We start from the raw sequence: 16,455 nt of genomic DNA, 5'->3' as shown, positions 1-16,455 counted from the left end.
CACTGGGTATTTTTCAAAGCAATATGTCCGCTCACAGAGCTCGAACTGTCAAATTCACGTAAACACAAATATTTTATTTTATTTTCAACTTTATAGTTAAGATGTGAATGATAACGAAAGTTTGAAGATGGCTCAAGGGGTATTAAGTTCGGATATCTCCAGGAGGAATCCCCAAGAAGATTACGAATTAATACAAAGAATTGGGAGTGGAACTTATGGTGATGTCTATAAGGTAAATGTGTACAAAAAGACTATTGTACCGAACATATTTAAAAAAAAACCTTAAATTACAGGCCAAAAGATTGTCAACGAACGACTTAGCCGCTATTAAGGTTATAAAATTAGAACCAGGTATGCACCAGTGTTATTAGCATAAACATTTTAATTAAGTCAAGTTTATTAAATTCCACAGTATCAGTATTGTCTTAAAACTTAATAACAATAGCCAACTGATTGTGTATAATTTATTTTTGCAGGAGATGACTTTGGTATCATTCAGCAGGAGATACTTATGATGAGAGATTGTAGACATCCAAATATAATAGCATATTATGGAAGTTATTTACGTCGTGATAAACTATGGATTTGCATGGAATACTGTGGGGGAGGATCCCTACAAGATATTTACCACAGTGAGTAAATAAAATCACTCAATAAGTTTCACGCCTAAATCAAACTAATGCTTTCAGTAACCGGCCCTCTGACAGAAACTCAAATAGCATACATGTGTAGAGAGACTCTCTTGGGTTTATCTTATTTACATGGCATGGGTAAAATGCACAGGGACATAAAAGGGGCCAATATTCTTTTGACTGAGTGTGGTGATGTGAAATTGGCTGATTTTGGTGTGTCGGCACAAATTACAGCAACAATCAACAAAAGGAAGTCTTTTATTGGGACACCCTACTGGATGGCACCAGAGGTAACAAATTTTTAACCAATGAATGGCTAAAATGTTGATAAAATGGTGTTGCATAAATTATTTTCAATTACTAATATCATTGATATGTTATCAGTTTTCTTGCAAAATTGCTATCTGGTTTGTTGTGGATTATAATATTCCAATTTTAAATTTATCTTTTTATTTTGTAAACATCTTATTATTTACTGCATAATATACGGTAGTAGCCAGAGAAATAACACACATTACTGTCTTAATGTTAATTAATAGACACCATAATTACACTATGTTCTTACTTCCATTATTCATTGTTTTCCTACTGAATCAAAATAATTTCTACTTAAATTACATGTTAAACAAAATAAATGTGGAATGTCGCTCATCACTGAAATAGCACACTTTTGAAAAATATATTTTAAACTAAATTGTTAATATTTTGTTGGATACCCTTTGTTTTTTATGACCTAAAAATGGAGAAGATTCAATGAAATGTTGGTAATGGTCATTTAAAATTAAATCTTATGACCACAATTCAATTAAATTTGATGCATTTTGGTGTTTTAATCGAGATTACATGTTGTTCTATAAGTTTTCAATTGTATTTAGATTTGGACTTTGTGCTAACCAATCGAGAATCTCAATAGTTTTATCTTTTAACCAACTTTAAACAATTTTGAATGCGTCCTTTATCATTATCAGGCATAGAAATCCATGTAAGTGGTAAATTATTGAAAGCAAATTGGTCTTATTACATGTCTACATAATGTCTATATACATACAATGTGTAATGTCTATATATATATATAATTTTTTTACTAATGATCCTATATCATGACAAGAAAAGGAATCCTAAACCAAAACTTTTCCTCCACCATGTTTCAAAGTTTTTGTAGTAATTTATGGGATCCAAACTTTTATTAGGACGACGATGAATGTACTTTTTACCATCTGATCTTGTACTATTGAATCTGTATTCATCACTTCAAAGTATCTTTTGCCATAATTCTGGAAGATAATTTATAAATTTTGTATAAACTTTTAGTCTTGTAGACTTAGATGTTCCATGTTAATTATTACTTTCCTTTTCTCTATTGAATAATATTACTTTCTTCCCACTGAAAGTGAATTTATTTAATAAAATAACATAAATCCTACTAAAAACATTATAACTATTAAAACCTGTATACTATAAAACCATTACACAAAATGTAAAATACATTTGGATGTGCTATTTTTTTGGCCAACCAAATTAGACTAATCTACATATAAATAATATCTCAGACGTTTAAAACGTTTTAAAATGTCAAAAAAATGTAGAATATTTAATGTATTCTTTTATACTGACTGGACAAAATTTGAATTAAATCCTTTTTATGAAATATCTTACAAAATGTTTAATTTAACATTTAATTCATATTTATCCTTGTGGGGAAACGTTTAATAAATCAGTATGTATCAGTATGCTAATTTAAATTAAAATATACAGTCTATTACATAATTCCTAATGTTTTAGGTGGCAGCAGTAGAACGAAAAGGTGGATATAATCAGCTTTGTGATATATGGGCAATAGGTATAACAGCTATAGAATTAGCTGAACTACAACCTCCAATGTTTGATTTACACCCTATGAGAGCTTTATTTTTGATGTCAAAAAGTGGTTTCAAACCTCCAACATTAAAGGATAAAGAAAAATGGTTTGTACTTTATTATTTAATGGGGGATAATATTCATACAAACTGATAATAGTAAATAATACTTTTGGTTATTATTGGACAATTATAGGAAACAAGAAAGTTATAAGGAAAAGGCTAAAATAATTCATTATTACATATATTTTACTCTTTATTTTTGTTTATAGTCAGAAAATAAAACATTTTTGATGTTGGGTTTCTTATTTATTTGTTTAAACTCAGTCAGTGACATATAATACTTTTTATTTCAAGGACAAAATTCATGTAAACTAGAGTTTAATAACCTAATGCATTTGTTGTCTTGTAAAAGATATTTTAATTAAAATTTTCTTTGTATTTTTTATTTTTAGGAGTCCCACATTTCATAGTTTTGTAAAAGTTGCACTGACAAAGAATCCAAAGAAAAGACCGAATGCTGATAAGTTGCTTCAGGTAAAATAATTTTAATTTTGCTCTTTTAATTATTATATTTAAATTAATTTTCAGCATGCAATTTTCCAAGGAGATATGAGTAGAAGACTGGCATTAGAATTATTACAGAAAGTTAATAATCCATCACACATGTTCACAGAAGAACCTGATGAAGATGGGGTATGTAAAATTTATATTAATTTCATTGCTGAACCAACGACGTTGGTTCTACAAGACGGCAAGGACTTTGTTCTGAATTTGGGTCTCTAATTTTCGACATCTTTCCTATTATTTTTATTTTTTTAAGATGTGGCGCTTAAGGCAGTTATGTATAAAATACCACAATACTATTAAGATAAAAATATAAATTTTTGTTTTAACTTGTCCATATGAACGTTTTTACAGTTAAAATAAAAATTGCTCAGTTTCCAAGGTTTATAATGGTACAATTCCCTTACAAGAACTACAGCTAGAATTTCGATTTATTTCAGGTCAAGCGATTTCATTCTAAAAATGATTGGCGGACTAGAGTAATCTTACACCAACATAAAATAATCTCCAATAATTGGGACCAATCAAACAATATGTTCTACAGAAACGTCAGTAATGTATCTGTGTGTAGTTAGGTGCCCTTTTACATTTTTTCCAACACTAACTTTGTGTGAGCTTCCAAACTTATTACACCCCGGTGTTGCATTTACCATATGTATAAATATGCGTTCGTTCCTTGTGCACATGCTCAGCTGGATATTTGAGGGTGGTGACCTCAGTAAGTGGTTTTTAAGTATAATTTGCCAGTTACAAAAATGCGCCACATAATACCCATTGGATTTAGTCATAAGATGAAGGCAGTGTGAAAGATTTACATATATTCATTTCCAATTGTTACCTTATCGTATGACTCAGCGACCTAAGTCAATCAAATGTTCACCGAGAATCGTTTTAGGCCGTTCCAAATGTACCTCAGCGAATTGCATCACGTATGACCTCCCGACCAAAGCCTCAAAACGCTATACTTCTGTCCGACATCCAGCACATAGACGAAGCCAACAATACACTTCAGAGAACCGGTAAGAACATGTTGTGACTGTTTAATTTAATGGTTGCTAACAAGGTGTGTTAATTCAGCACCTTCGCCGCCTTCAATAAACGAATCGTCGCAACAGTGGGACTTGATGGACATAATGAACAACGTTAAGTCGGTGCACGAGTGTGGAGAACATGCTAACAAAAAGTGCGGCATGGGGACCGCCTTCGACTCCCTGAACAGAGAGAAGTAAGTGGTTTGTTCTGATTTTAATTGCTTGAGCACTCTCATACATCAGCTGCGATCATATATCCGGGAAAGGTCTTGGTCTGGTTTTGAGTCTATTTTACTCAAGACGTTTCCCGTAAATTAAGCATTAATACATATTATTCATTACCTTTAATTTTCATTTTTCAATTGGATATTTAGCCACTTTATATTTTACTTTTTGCGATATTTTAGTTCGGCGGATAGAAAAACAATGACGGGTTCACAAATACTGAATATGTCATTGAGGTTAGCCAACGGAACGGTGTGTTTGCTGTGATGATTTGGATTTTATTGAGTTCTTATTGTGGTGTGGAAATTTAATTTATCTAAATCATATTTTTATTTATTTGCAATAAATTATTATATACTCTATTTTAAATATCATTTTGTATATTATTTTTTATTATTTATTTAGCAAATTATTAACGCCATTCAAAAATGATAAAACAATTATTTTGACAAGAGTTGAACGTCATTTATACTATATTATTTAGTTTTATTATCTAAAAATAGTCCTCTTTTAAAATTATTAAAAAAATTAAGTTAAACTTGATTTTTTATTTACAATATTATCGTTTAAAATAGGGCTATTTTAAAATGAAGCTTCTACTTTAAATATCATTATCAGTTTTTCAGGTTAATATAACAAAATAATAACGCCATTCTCATATAATAAAACATGTAATTTGACAACACTAAAATGTCATTTAAACATGATTTCCTGATCATATTTTAAAATAAAACAATTTTAATCAAGCTTTATGTGCATAAAACATTTTAAATATTTTTATTATGAATTAATTTTTAGGATTTATTTTTAAAAAAAATATGTAATTTATGAATGATAAAAGTTATATTTTGACAAGATAAAAGTGTCGTTTAAACTAGTTTCTGTAATTACAAAATTATCTTTTAAAATAGATCAATTTTAACATGAACATTTTATCTAAAACATTTCTATTTTAAATATTTTTATTATGTATTAATTTTTAGGATTTATTTATCAAAATATTAACATCTTTTAAAAATCATATTTGTATTTTGACAAGAGTAAACTATCATTTAAACTTGACTCTGTAATGACAAAATTATTTTAAAATAGATTAATTTTAAATATTATTATATCTTAATGTTCAGAATTTATTTAATATTAATAAAAAATATTATTAATGTAATTTATAAATTATAAAATTTTGACATATTTTAACAGAACTTGTTTCTGTAGATAAAATTATTTTTTAACGTAAAGCTTAATTTATCTAAAACATTTATATTTTAAATATTTTTATTAAGTATTAATTTTTAATATTTATTTAACAAAATATTAACGTAATTCAAAAAAGACAAATATAGTATTTTGACAAGAATATTGTGACATTTAAACTTGATTCTGTTATTACAAAATAATCTTTTAAAATAGATTAATTTTAAATATCAATATTATATATTAATGTTTAGAATTTACGTAATAAAATATTAACGTAATTTATAAATAATAAAATTCAAATTTTGACAAGAGAAAAGTGTCATCTAAACTTGTTTCTGTAGTTAGAATATTATCTTTTAAAATAGATTAATTTTAACGTGAAGCTTAATTTATCTAAAACATTTCTATTATAAATATCTATATTATGTATTAATTTTTAATATTTATTTAACAAAATATCAACGTTATTCAAAAAGGACAAATTTTGTATTTTGACAAGAGTTGTTTAAACTTGAAACTGTAATTACAAAATTATCTTTTAAAACAGATTAATTTTAAATATCATTATTATGTCTTAATTTTTAGAATTTATTTAATGAAATATTAATGTAATTTATAAATGATAAAATTTGTATATTGAAAAGAGAAAAGTGTTAACTTGTTTCTGTAGTTACAAAATTATCTTTTAAAATAGACTAATTTTTAGGATTTATTTAACAAAATAGTAAAGAAATTCAAAAATGATAAAATTGTACTTTGCCAAGTGTACAGTGTCATTTAAACTTGATTTTGTAATTACAAAATTATCTTTTAAAATTTATATTATCTTTAACTTTTTTATATTTACTCAAAGGCGTTCGTTAAAAGTAATTTAATTATGATTATATATTATTAAATTATGCATTTTTAAGTGGCATTTTTATTTAGATTGCTTCAAATGTATATTTCCGATAAAATAAATATAAGATAAATCACAGCTCAAATTGCACAAAATAAAAGAAACAACAATTAGTTAGTAATTTATTAGCAACAAATAACGTTTATGAGAAAAGATAATACTAGGATTATCTCCACCAGTCAGTAGTTTGAAGCAGTCTACTGTAAACAAATCAAATAGCATGTTTTGATTTTTGCTCAGTGTAACTTTATATTACACACAAAATTAATCAATTAATATTTAGTTGGAAATTTATTTAGTTTGAATTAATTTATTTGCTTGAACCTATTAATTATTTTCCTTAAAATTTGATTTTTTTACTTTTATTTAATTTATTGTATGTTGTTTAGGAGCCTATTGCAGTACATTGATGAAGAATTAATGATGAGGTAATTTTGCTAGAACACAAAGTCGCACGCTATAGCTTACATACTAACACACTTCCACCTTCGCCGTGCTTTCAAACTGCAACAAATTAATCGTCAGTAATTAAGTTATTGTGTTGATTGAAAGCACGGTTATATTGCTTTGTTGTTCTTAAGCTTGTGCATACACACACACATTCTGTTTTCCTCTTTTCATTACAATTAACAGCTTATAGTTAGCCTGTCTAAAATGGTGAGTTGGGTTCGAGTTTCCGCAATAAAAAAAAGACGGTTGGATGTCAATGACGTTTGAACAGTAGCTCAGACAGTTTTTTGATGTTTATTCTAGGGGAGCCTACAAGTATCATCCGACGGACACTTACACCCAGCAGTAAGTCCAGTTAATCTAAATGTAGTACATGTCCGTAAATTTAGATGTGACGTTTTGTTGAGAGAATTATTCGTTATTTGAGCCGGAATTGTAATAACAATCTAACCGTCAATTTTAGCGGTCAGTAGATGTTGGAGGTTGTCATAGGTTGAGGTCTTTTTAATAAGCTTTCAATATTGTGGGTTAGACTGTTGTTGCATTATTAATAACTTAATAATTATCAATTTTATACCCTACAAATGGTAATTATAATGAAAGGTACAAGTAAAATGAACAATTCTATATATAAAAAATGAATTTCCAGTCATTAAAGGGAGGGAAATAATTAAAATGTTAAAATTTGTATTTAATATTAAATACTCCAGAGTTATTTGACCGAAGCCCCGCATACTTTACGGCTTTAATTATATTAAATGGCCGTGTTCATTGAAGGAATAATTTTCTAATAAAGCCATTCATTGAACAAGACGGACGACGATACTCGTTAATAGTAGAAGTGTGTATGCTATGTTTATATTTAGTTGTATAATTGTTTGTCATTTTAGCTTATTTGCTATTAACGTTAAGTGCAATTGCTGTAGTTTGATTTTATTTAAGTAAAACGCATCTGCATAGGTCAGTATTTTAGCATTTTTGTTATTTAAACACCAATTATCGAATTTTTTATTACATAATCCAATTTTCAAGAGTGTGAATATTGTTGCTTTTTTATTTATTGAATAAAATTGGAATTATTAGTCAATAAAAATAAGTATAAATATAAATTATTTACATTGAAATCGAATGTTATTGGGTAAAAAGGTTTTCTGTACCATCTTTGCCGTAATAATAAAAATTGAATTAAATATATAAATATTTATTTCAATTATTACTACATTATTATTACATTTGAATTAAATCATTATAAATAAAATATCTTAAGACAATAAATTATTAACTATTAATAATATTTCAGAAACATTTAAAGGTTGTGAGTTATTTATTTAATAATTTCATTGATACTTTGTAAAAAAATATAATCTTATCACCCTTTTTTACCAAAACATTCAGTTAAATATCTATAATTACGACAACATATTTAAATTTCTTTCCAAAGACACAATGATTCATCTTAGTTGTACTAAATTATTGTCTTTCAAAATGTTTAACCAAATAATTGATTATTTTAATAATTAAAATTATAAAGAGAAGCTAGTAAAAGTGGCTAGTCTCGAATTAAACAGTATTAAAATAAAAAAAGGATTTTTAATAACCTTAATAACATTTACATGTTATTAAATATCTTCTCAAAAGATTATAATTTTAGAATTACTAATTTAAATAATATAAATATGGGTTTTACTTAACATTATATTTCTAAAAAAAAACTTAACAAGACAGAATTTCAAATAATAAGACAATTATTCATTTTAGTTGTTCTAAATTATTGTGTTTCAAAATTTTTAACTAAATAATTGATTATTTTAATAATGTGACAAATTATAAATAAAAGCTTGTAAGAGTGGCTAGTCTCGAATTAAACAATATTAAAATAAAAAAAGAATGTTTAATAGCTTTAATAACATTTACATGTTATTAAATATCTTCTCAAAAGATAATATTTTTAGAATTACTAATTTTAATAATATAAATATGGGTTTTACTTACTATTATATTTCTTAAAAAAGTACTTAACAAGACAGACTTTCAAATAATAAGACAATGATTCATTTTAGTTGTACTAAATTATTGTTATTATTAAGTAAACTGATTTGAAACTAATAAGGTTTAATAATTTTAAAAGAAATTTAGTATTTTTCTTTTAAATAATAAATTATTGACTATTAAAAATATTTCAGAGACATTTAAAGGTTGTGAGTTATTTATTTAATAATTTCATTGAAACCTTGTGAAAAAATATAATCTTATCACCATTTTATACCAAAACATTCAATTAAATATATATGATTACGTCATCAACATATTTATATTTATTTCCAAAGAATTTCCTATTAATTACCAACAAATTATAAATAAAGAATGCAACATATTTTAAGAATTACTCACCAGATTTTACACTGCATTTACTTACACCTTTTACTAAGGGGTTACGCCACTTATGCATGTTTAAAACAATTTTTTTAGTCTTTTTCTTCTGTTCTTCTGTTGATGCAGTACTTTAATATTTATGTATGTCTCAAATCATATATTGTTATTTAAAAATTTTACTTTATTATATTTATTAAGACATTAAATTTATGATTAATTAAAATTATCAGATGTACACCGTAATACTCTAGATTATTATAGGGTATTGTTTAGTTGCCAATGAAGAAAAGTTGGCGTAACCTCCGACTAGAGACTTAAATTTGTAGAATGTTTGATAAATCGACCTCTTGTACAATATTAACTTGAACAATTTTTCAGGGCGACCCTCCCTGTCCAAGACACCGAAGTGAACGTAAAATGTGATGTACATACGATACCTTCTAGTCCGACAAACGATCCGTCTCTCAATGGATCCCCACGCAGACATTCCTCAGTAGACGAAATATTCGGCCTTGTCAACTCTATGAACATAAATGGCCAGAGGCAACGTTCCCTTAGTGACAGTGGCAGGACTGATAGGAACATAAATGGTACCTAAAATCGTTTACTTGAACAAACTGTTATTTATATATAAATTTATGTAGGCACTGAAGAAGAAAGCAACAACCACGACACCAGTGCCCCGGACCTGGTGGCCTGCCCACCCGTTCCCCCCAGGAAGCACCGCAGGAGACACACGCCACCCAGACCGCCCAGCAATGGGCTCCCACCCACACCGAAGGTGCACATGGGCGCCTGCTTCTCCAAGGTCTTCAACGGCTGTCCGCTGAGGATCCACTGCACCGCCTCGTGGATCCACCCGGACACCAGAGACCAGCACATACTGATAGGAGCCGAGGAGGGAATCTACAATTTGAACCTGAACGAACTGCACGAGACCTGCATAGACCAGTTGTACAACAGGCGGACCGTGTGGATGTACGTGATCAAAGACGTGCTGATGACGCTGTCGGGCAAGACGCCGCAACTGTACAGGCACGACCTGCTGGGCCTGCAGAGCAAACAGTCGCACCGCTTCAGCCTGCACATGAACCGGATCCCGGAGCGGCTGGTGCCGAGGAAGTTCGCGCTGACCACCCGCGTGCCGGACACGCGTGGCACGCAGAAGTGCTGCGTAGCCCGGAATCCGTACAACGGTTACAAGTACTTGTGTGGTGCCACGTCCACAAGTATTTTCTTGATGCAGTGGTACGATCCGCTTAACAAGTTCATGCTTTTGAAGGTTTGAGGTTTCTAAATAGAAGGTTTTTGGCGTTATAAAATTGTTGTTGGATTTTAGCACGTGGATTGCATGCTGCCGAATCCGCTGAACGTCTTCGAGATGATAATAACGCCGGAATTTGAGTATCCAATGGTATGCGTGTCCATTAAACAAGCCTACCAAGCGAATACGTACAAATTAGATTTAATTAATATGAATTCAGGTATGTATTTTTGAACTGCAACACGAAACTGTTCCTATTATTAGGGTATTTATGAAACGGGAGAACTTGCAGGCACAAATTTGTTTCTAAAAGATTTATTTGTTTTCCTATTCTTTAAATATATCTTTGTTTCTGATAAAGTTGTGTTTCCCAGTCTCCTCTGCCAGTTATATTATTAGAAACAACGCAAATTTTATTTGAGACATATTGTACTTCTTTCTTTAAAAGACATATTAAATACATCAAACATTTGGCATTAACATGACCACCAGAAATACTTTCTTATTTTTCAATTTAAATTTATTTAATTATGTTTAAACTTGTCAAATTCTATATTGTGTTAAAAAACTGGTCTCAATTTGAAGATAAAAGGTTATAATTGATGAAAAATTTAAGAAAAGTCACTTATTTTAGCAATACTAATTTATTATCTTTAATAAAATAAAAATTTTGTCAAAAAATTAATATCTATAAAACTATAAATAGTTTAAATAGTATAAATATGGATTTTACTTACTATTATATTTATTCAAAAATCAATTAACAAGATAGAAATTCTAATAATGAGACAATGATACATTTTAGATGTACTAAATTATTGTCTTATAGAATGTTTATCTAAATGATTGATTATTTTAATAATGTGACAAATTATAAATAAAAGCTAATAAGAGTCTCGATATAAACGGTATTAAAATAAAAAAGGATAATATTTAACATTTACATGTTATTAAACATCTTGTCAAAAGATAATATTTTTAAAATTATTAATTTAAATAATATAAATATGGGTTTTACTTAACATTAAATTTCTTAAAAAAGCACTTAACAAGACAAAATTTCAAAAAATAAGACAATGATTCATTTACATACTATTAAATATCTAAAAGATTAGTAATTTAAATAATATAAATATGGATTTTACTTAACATTATATTTTTTTAAAAAAGCACTTAACAAGACAGAATATCAAATAATAAGACAATGATTCATTTTAGTTGTACTAAATTATTGTCTTTCAAAATATTTAACTAAATGGTTGATTATATTAATAATATAATATAATAAGACAATGATTCATTTTAGTTGTACTAAATTATTGTCTTTCAAAGTATTTAACTAAATATTTGATTATTTTATTAATGTGACAAATTATAAATAAAAGCCATTACTTACCATTATAGAATTTTTAATTTAAATAATATAAATATGGGTATTACCATTATATTTGTACCAACCAATTAACAAAACAAAATTTCAAATAAAAAGTAAATTATTCGTTTTAGATGTACTAAATTAAGGTTTTTCAAAACATTTTTAATAATGGGACAATTTATAAATCAATAAATAATGATATAAACGATAATTCATATTAAACACACTATGTTTTGTAGTACCAATTTATATAACAAAAGGAAAGGTTTATTTAATTTTCTTTTATGAATTTTGTACTTGCATATGAAAAAAATATATTTTTTTATCATGCTCCCTGTTCTCCAGCTTCCACAACATCTTTTTTGTACAAGATATTACATATAAATAGGATTTTTTATTATAAACTCTGTGATTTGTTGTTCATATTTATAATATTTTAGGAGCAAGCTGGTTCCATTCAGACGAACTACAAGACATGGACGGTACGGCGACGGTGGTGCCCAAACGCGAAAACTTAGATATAACATGTGTAACACAATTAGATAAGGACTCGATTTTAGTATGCTACGATAATTTAGTCAAGATAATTACCCCCAAAGGCACACTAGTTAAGTTAAGTAAGAAACAAGTCAATGATCTACGGTTCGATTTCAAAATTGAAAATATATGTAAGTAGTAAAATGTTGATGCTGTAAGTCAGTTTTATTTAATTCACCTTCGGTTTGTTTTAGTGTGTCTTCCGGATAGTGTTCTGGCTTTCCACAAGCACGGAGTGCAAGGCAGATCGCTGAAAAATGGTGAAATCACTCAGGAGATCACCGACGTTTCTAGGACTTATAAATTACTAGGATCTGACAAGTACGTTAACTATAATTTATTATTTGGGGGGACCATAACATGAATTTAACACTTTCAGAGTTGTAATGTTAGAAAGTAATCTACTAAGGACGGGAACATTAACCAATGAAGAAGGTCACGACTTGTACATTTTGGCGGGACATGAAGCGAGTTATTAATAAATGGGTAAGACGACCCATTAACTTCACCAAGCAGTCTCAGAACTTTTTTTAATTTCAGATAAATGCTCACCATTATTGAGATTATTGCTTTGCTTTAGACAGTTAGACTAATCAAAAACTTAACTTATTCGTAGTGTAGTTTAGATAGGTCCTGAATATAAATACAGAAATCGTGATGTCATAGGAGAAGTTTTGTGCTCTTTAAGAGTAAACTGTACTCCACAATCGCACAAACTACACCGACGTGACAATTACCTTCCCTTTAATTAATAAAATAGGGCTTTTATTTATAAAAGAATCGTAATAAACATAGACTGGATTAATAAGACTTGATCGTATTACTTTGAGAGAACTAGTCATGTGTGTGGTACTAACATCATGCAGGCGTGATAGAATAGATCAAAAAAAAATAATTAAAATCGACGAGTATGCGACTGATTGAGGAATCAAAATTTAATTAATTTCCCCGAAAATTATGCGGTGAAGTTTGTGTCGTTTTGGCGTGTTTAATAAATAATAACGTTACATACAATTGACATACCTCAATTATATTTCTCTAGCGTTTTAGAAGAAATATGTAAACACGGTATTTGAATTATTTTAGATACCAAATTTTAGAATGAATTAAATTGAAATATATATAATATATTTTCATGATAATAAACAGATTATATGAAAGAGATTTTGATGAATAAAATTTAAATTTAGCGATTAAGTTGGAAATGTACAAAAGAAGTTTCAAATAAATTCGTTCCTGATTCACAAATTATTTATTGATTTGCTACTATTTTAAAATATCTAGGGTGTAACTCTCTTAGGATACAAAATATAAATAAATCTGAATGTTAATTTCAAATTGATTAAGCTAAACAAATCTAATAAATAATAGTATTAGATCAGATTAAATAAAATGTCTGGTTCAATAGGAAACATATCCTTTAAATACTACTAAATAAATTAATTTGTGAATGTAGGTTTTAAAATTGTTGGTAAAACATGTTGTTTTATTTCTAACCTAATGTTAATTATGCAATATTTGTAAATGACAAATTAAAACCCATTGTTGGGGGTGTTTAAAAATTTGTCATGAACCTGTCTTGTGTAGTAACATTTAGAAATATTATATAGAAAATTAAATGTAACTGATAATCATTTTCGAAAAAAAGTATTTGAAATATTCGATAATATTAAATTTATTTAATTCTTACGACAAACGTAGCCTGTTAGATTACAAAGAAAGATCTATTTTAAAATAAATAAAATTGTAAGTGATCTAACAATTTTTTGTGTGTTTTTAAATATTTTGTACTTGTACTTCGTTTAAAAAATATTTGCATATTTACTATACCACTCAACATCACCGTCTTTAACGTACAATACATGTAAATTTTTAAAAAGCTGCATATTATAGATATAATATTATTGCATTAGCAATTCCTGATATTTACTTTTTTCCATCAACAATCAGTCTATTTTATTATCATACTTACTTAAATAGTTGTACCAAGTAAATTTTATATCTATAATATTAATTAATTAAGTTATTTACACGCAGACTACACTACTTTTTTAGATTTCTGTATTAAATATGTATAGTCAACAGCATTATCGACTGTGTTATATTTCGTATTAATTAATAAAACTAAATATTTACTTATGTAATTAATTTTTATCTTGTATATATTGTAAAATATATGTCAGATACCAAAAATAATTTATTATTTAGGTTTGGACTTTTTGTACGTGACCCAAACGTGTTAGTATGTATACATATATTTTTATTATATTTTCTGAATTTTGTTAACATTATTTTTAGTTGATTTTGTCACTATTGTATTGTAAATGTTAATTTTATTTAACGAAATAAAATATTTTAATTGTTATTAATTTTTGTATTACCTTGTATATATTTTTAATCCGTAGATCAACCCTGATGAACTAGAACTGGCATTTTAATAAAATGTAATATAAATAATACAGGTAAGTTAACAACAAATTAATTTTAATAAACAACTGTATAAATTAATTATTAATAAAATTACACTTTTATTAATATAATTCTCCAAATAAAATTAAATTATTATTATTATTTTTTAAATACTATTTAAACTAATTGTCTAAAATTTTAAATCCACACATTAGGTAACCATGATAAATAAATATTGAAATCTAATTATATTAAAATCTTTTTTACAAATTTACTATTTAATTAATAATCAGCAAAAAGTATCACATTTACACTGAATAAAATCAATAATTGCTTTTAATATTTTTTTATTTCTTTAATACTTGACAAATATTTATTTATTTTACTTTTGTCAAAAGAATTTGTCAACATTATTGATTATATTGTAATAAAATTATTCAGCATTCCAATTTACTGTTTAATAATATTAACAAGTATTTTTAAATTAATATTTAAAATAATTGTCTAAACTTTTTAAATTACTGTTTAAAATAATTTTAAACAGTAATTTAAAATCTACACATATTTAAAAAATTTACTATCTAATTAATAATTAGCAAAAAGTATCACATTTAAACTGAATAAACTCAATAATTACTTTTAATAACAATCTTTTTTTTTCATTTCTTTAATAATAAATAATGATTATATTGTAATAAAATTATTGAGCATTTCTAATTTACTATTTAATAGTAATTTAATTATATTAACTATTTTTTTAAATTAATATTTAAAATAATTGTCCAAAATTTTAAAACTACACAAATTTATTGTTTAATTAATAATCAACATAAAGTATCACATTTAAACTGAATGAAATCAATAATTACTTTTAATAATATTCTTTTTTTTCTCATTTCTTTCATAATCTGTTAACAAATATTCATTTATTTTTCTTTTGTCAAAAGAATTTGTAAAAATTATTGATAAAATTGTAATAAAATAGTATTCCTAATTGGCTATTTAATAGTAATTTAATAAAATTAAACAGTATTTTTAGATTACTATTTAAAATAATTATCTAAAATTTTAAATCAACACATTAACTAATCATGATAAATTAATATTGAAATCTTATTATAATTAAAATATTTAAAAAAATACTGTTTAATTAATAATCACCATAAAGTATTATATTTAAACTGAACGAAATCAATAATTACTTTTAATAACAATCTTTTTCATTTCTTTAATACTCTCTTGACAAATATACATTTATTATATTTTTGTCAAAAGAATTTGTAGAACTTATTGACCATATTTAAAATAATAATATAATCATCATTTAAATTCACTGAATTCATGAATTATTTTTAATAACAATTTTTTTTTCTTAATTTCTTTATTAACCTGTTGAGAAATATACATTATTAAATTTTTGTTGAAATTATTGATTATATTATAATAAAATTGTCCAGTTTTCCCAATTTACCATTTAATGAGTCTGTCTAGATTATTTTTAGTTCGTAGATCATCCCTGATAAATTAAAACTGGTAATTTAATAAAATGTGTTAAGCATTAAAATTTTTTTAGACCACATTCAGCAAGAAATGTTGTGCTGTAACAATTTAATTAAGTGAATTGATTTTACTTCCGCCTTA

The 16,455-nt window shown here is 26.5% G+C and overlaps 1 protein-coding gene across 5 annotated transcripts; it reads left to right on the top strand.

The window, feature by feature from the left end:
- The first annotated feature begins 12 nt into the window (after window positions 1-12).
- Window positions 13-14,770, top strand: LOC109600232 (mitogen-activated protein kinase kinase kinase kinase 5). 5 transcript variants are annotated; one of them, XM_049963111.1, is made up of 20 exons: window positions 13-232; window positions 294-351; window positions 477-632; window positions 690-922; window positions 2,415-2,596; window positions 2,944-3,025; window positions 3,080-3,184; window positions 3,496-3,603; window positions 3,951-4,074; window positions 4,133-4,280; window positions 4,494-4,547; window positions 6,796-6,834; window positions 7,160-7,201; window positions 9,608-9,819; window positions 9,874-10,511; window positions 10,569-10,713; window positions 12,309-12,536; window positions 12,600-12,726; window positions 12,785-12,891; window positions 12,946-14,770. In XM_049963111.1, exons 1-19 carry the CDS (start codon window positions 128-130, stop codon window positions 12,882-12,884), a joined length of 2,886 nt encoding a protein of 961 aa, XP_049819068.1. In that variant the 5' UTR covers window positions 13-127; the 3' UTR covers window positions 12,885-12,891; window positions 12,946-14,770. The 5 variants fall into 5 exon arrangements, with proteins under 5 accessions (XP_049819068.1, XP_049819069.1, XP_049819070.1 ...); XM_049963112.1 differs by lacking the exon at window positions 4,494-4,547; XM_049963113.1 differs by lacking the exons at window positions 4,494-4,547; window positions 6,796-6,834.
- Window positions 14,771-16,455: the final 1,685 nt, after the last annotated feature.

The sequence above is a fragment of the Aethina tumida genome, chromosome 2 (genome assembly GCF_024364675.1).
Source record: "Aethina tumida isolate Nest 87 chromosome 2, icAetTumi1.1, whole genome shotgun sequence".
NCBI lineage: Eukaryota > Metazoa > Arthropoda > Insecta > Coleoptera > Nitidulidae > Aethina > Aethina tumida.
This window is presented reverse-complemented; position numbering and strand designations above follow the sequence as displayed.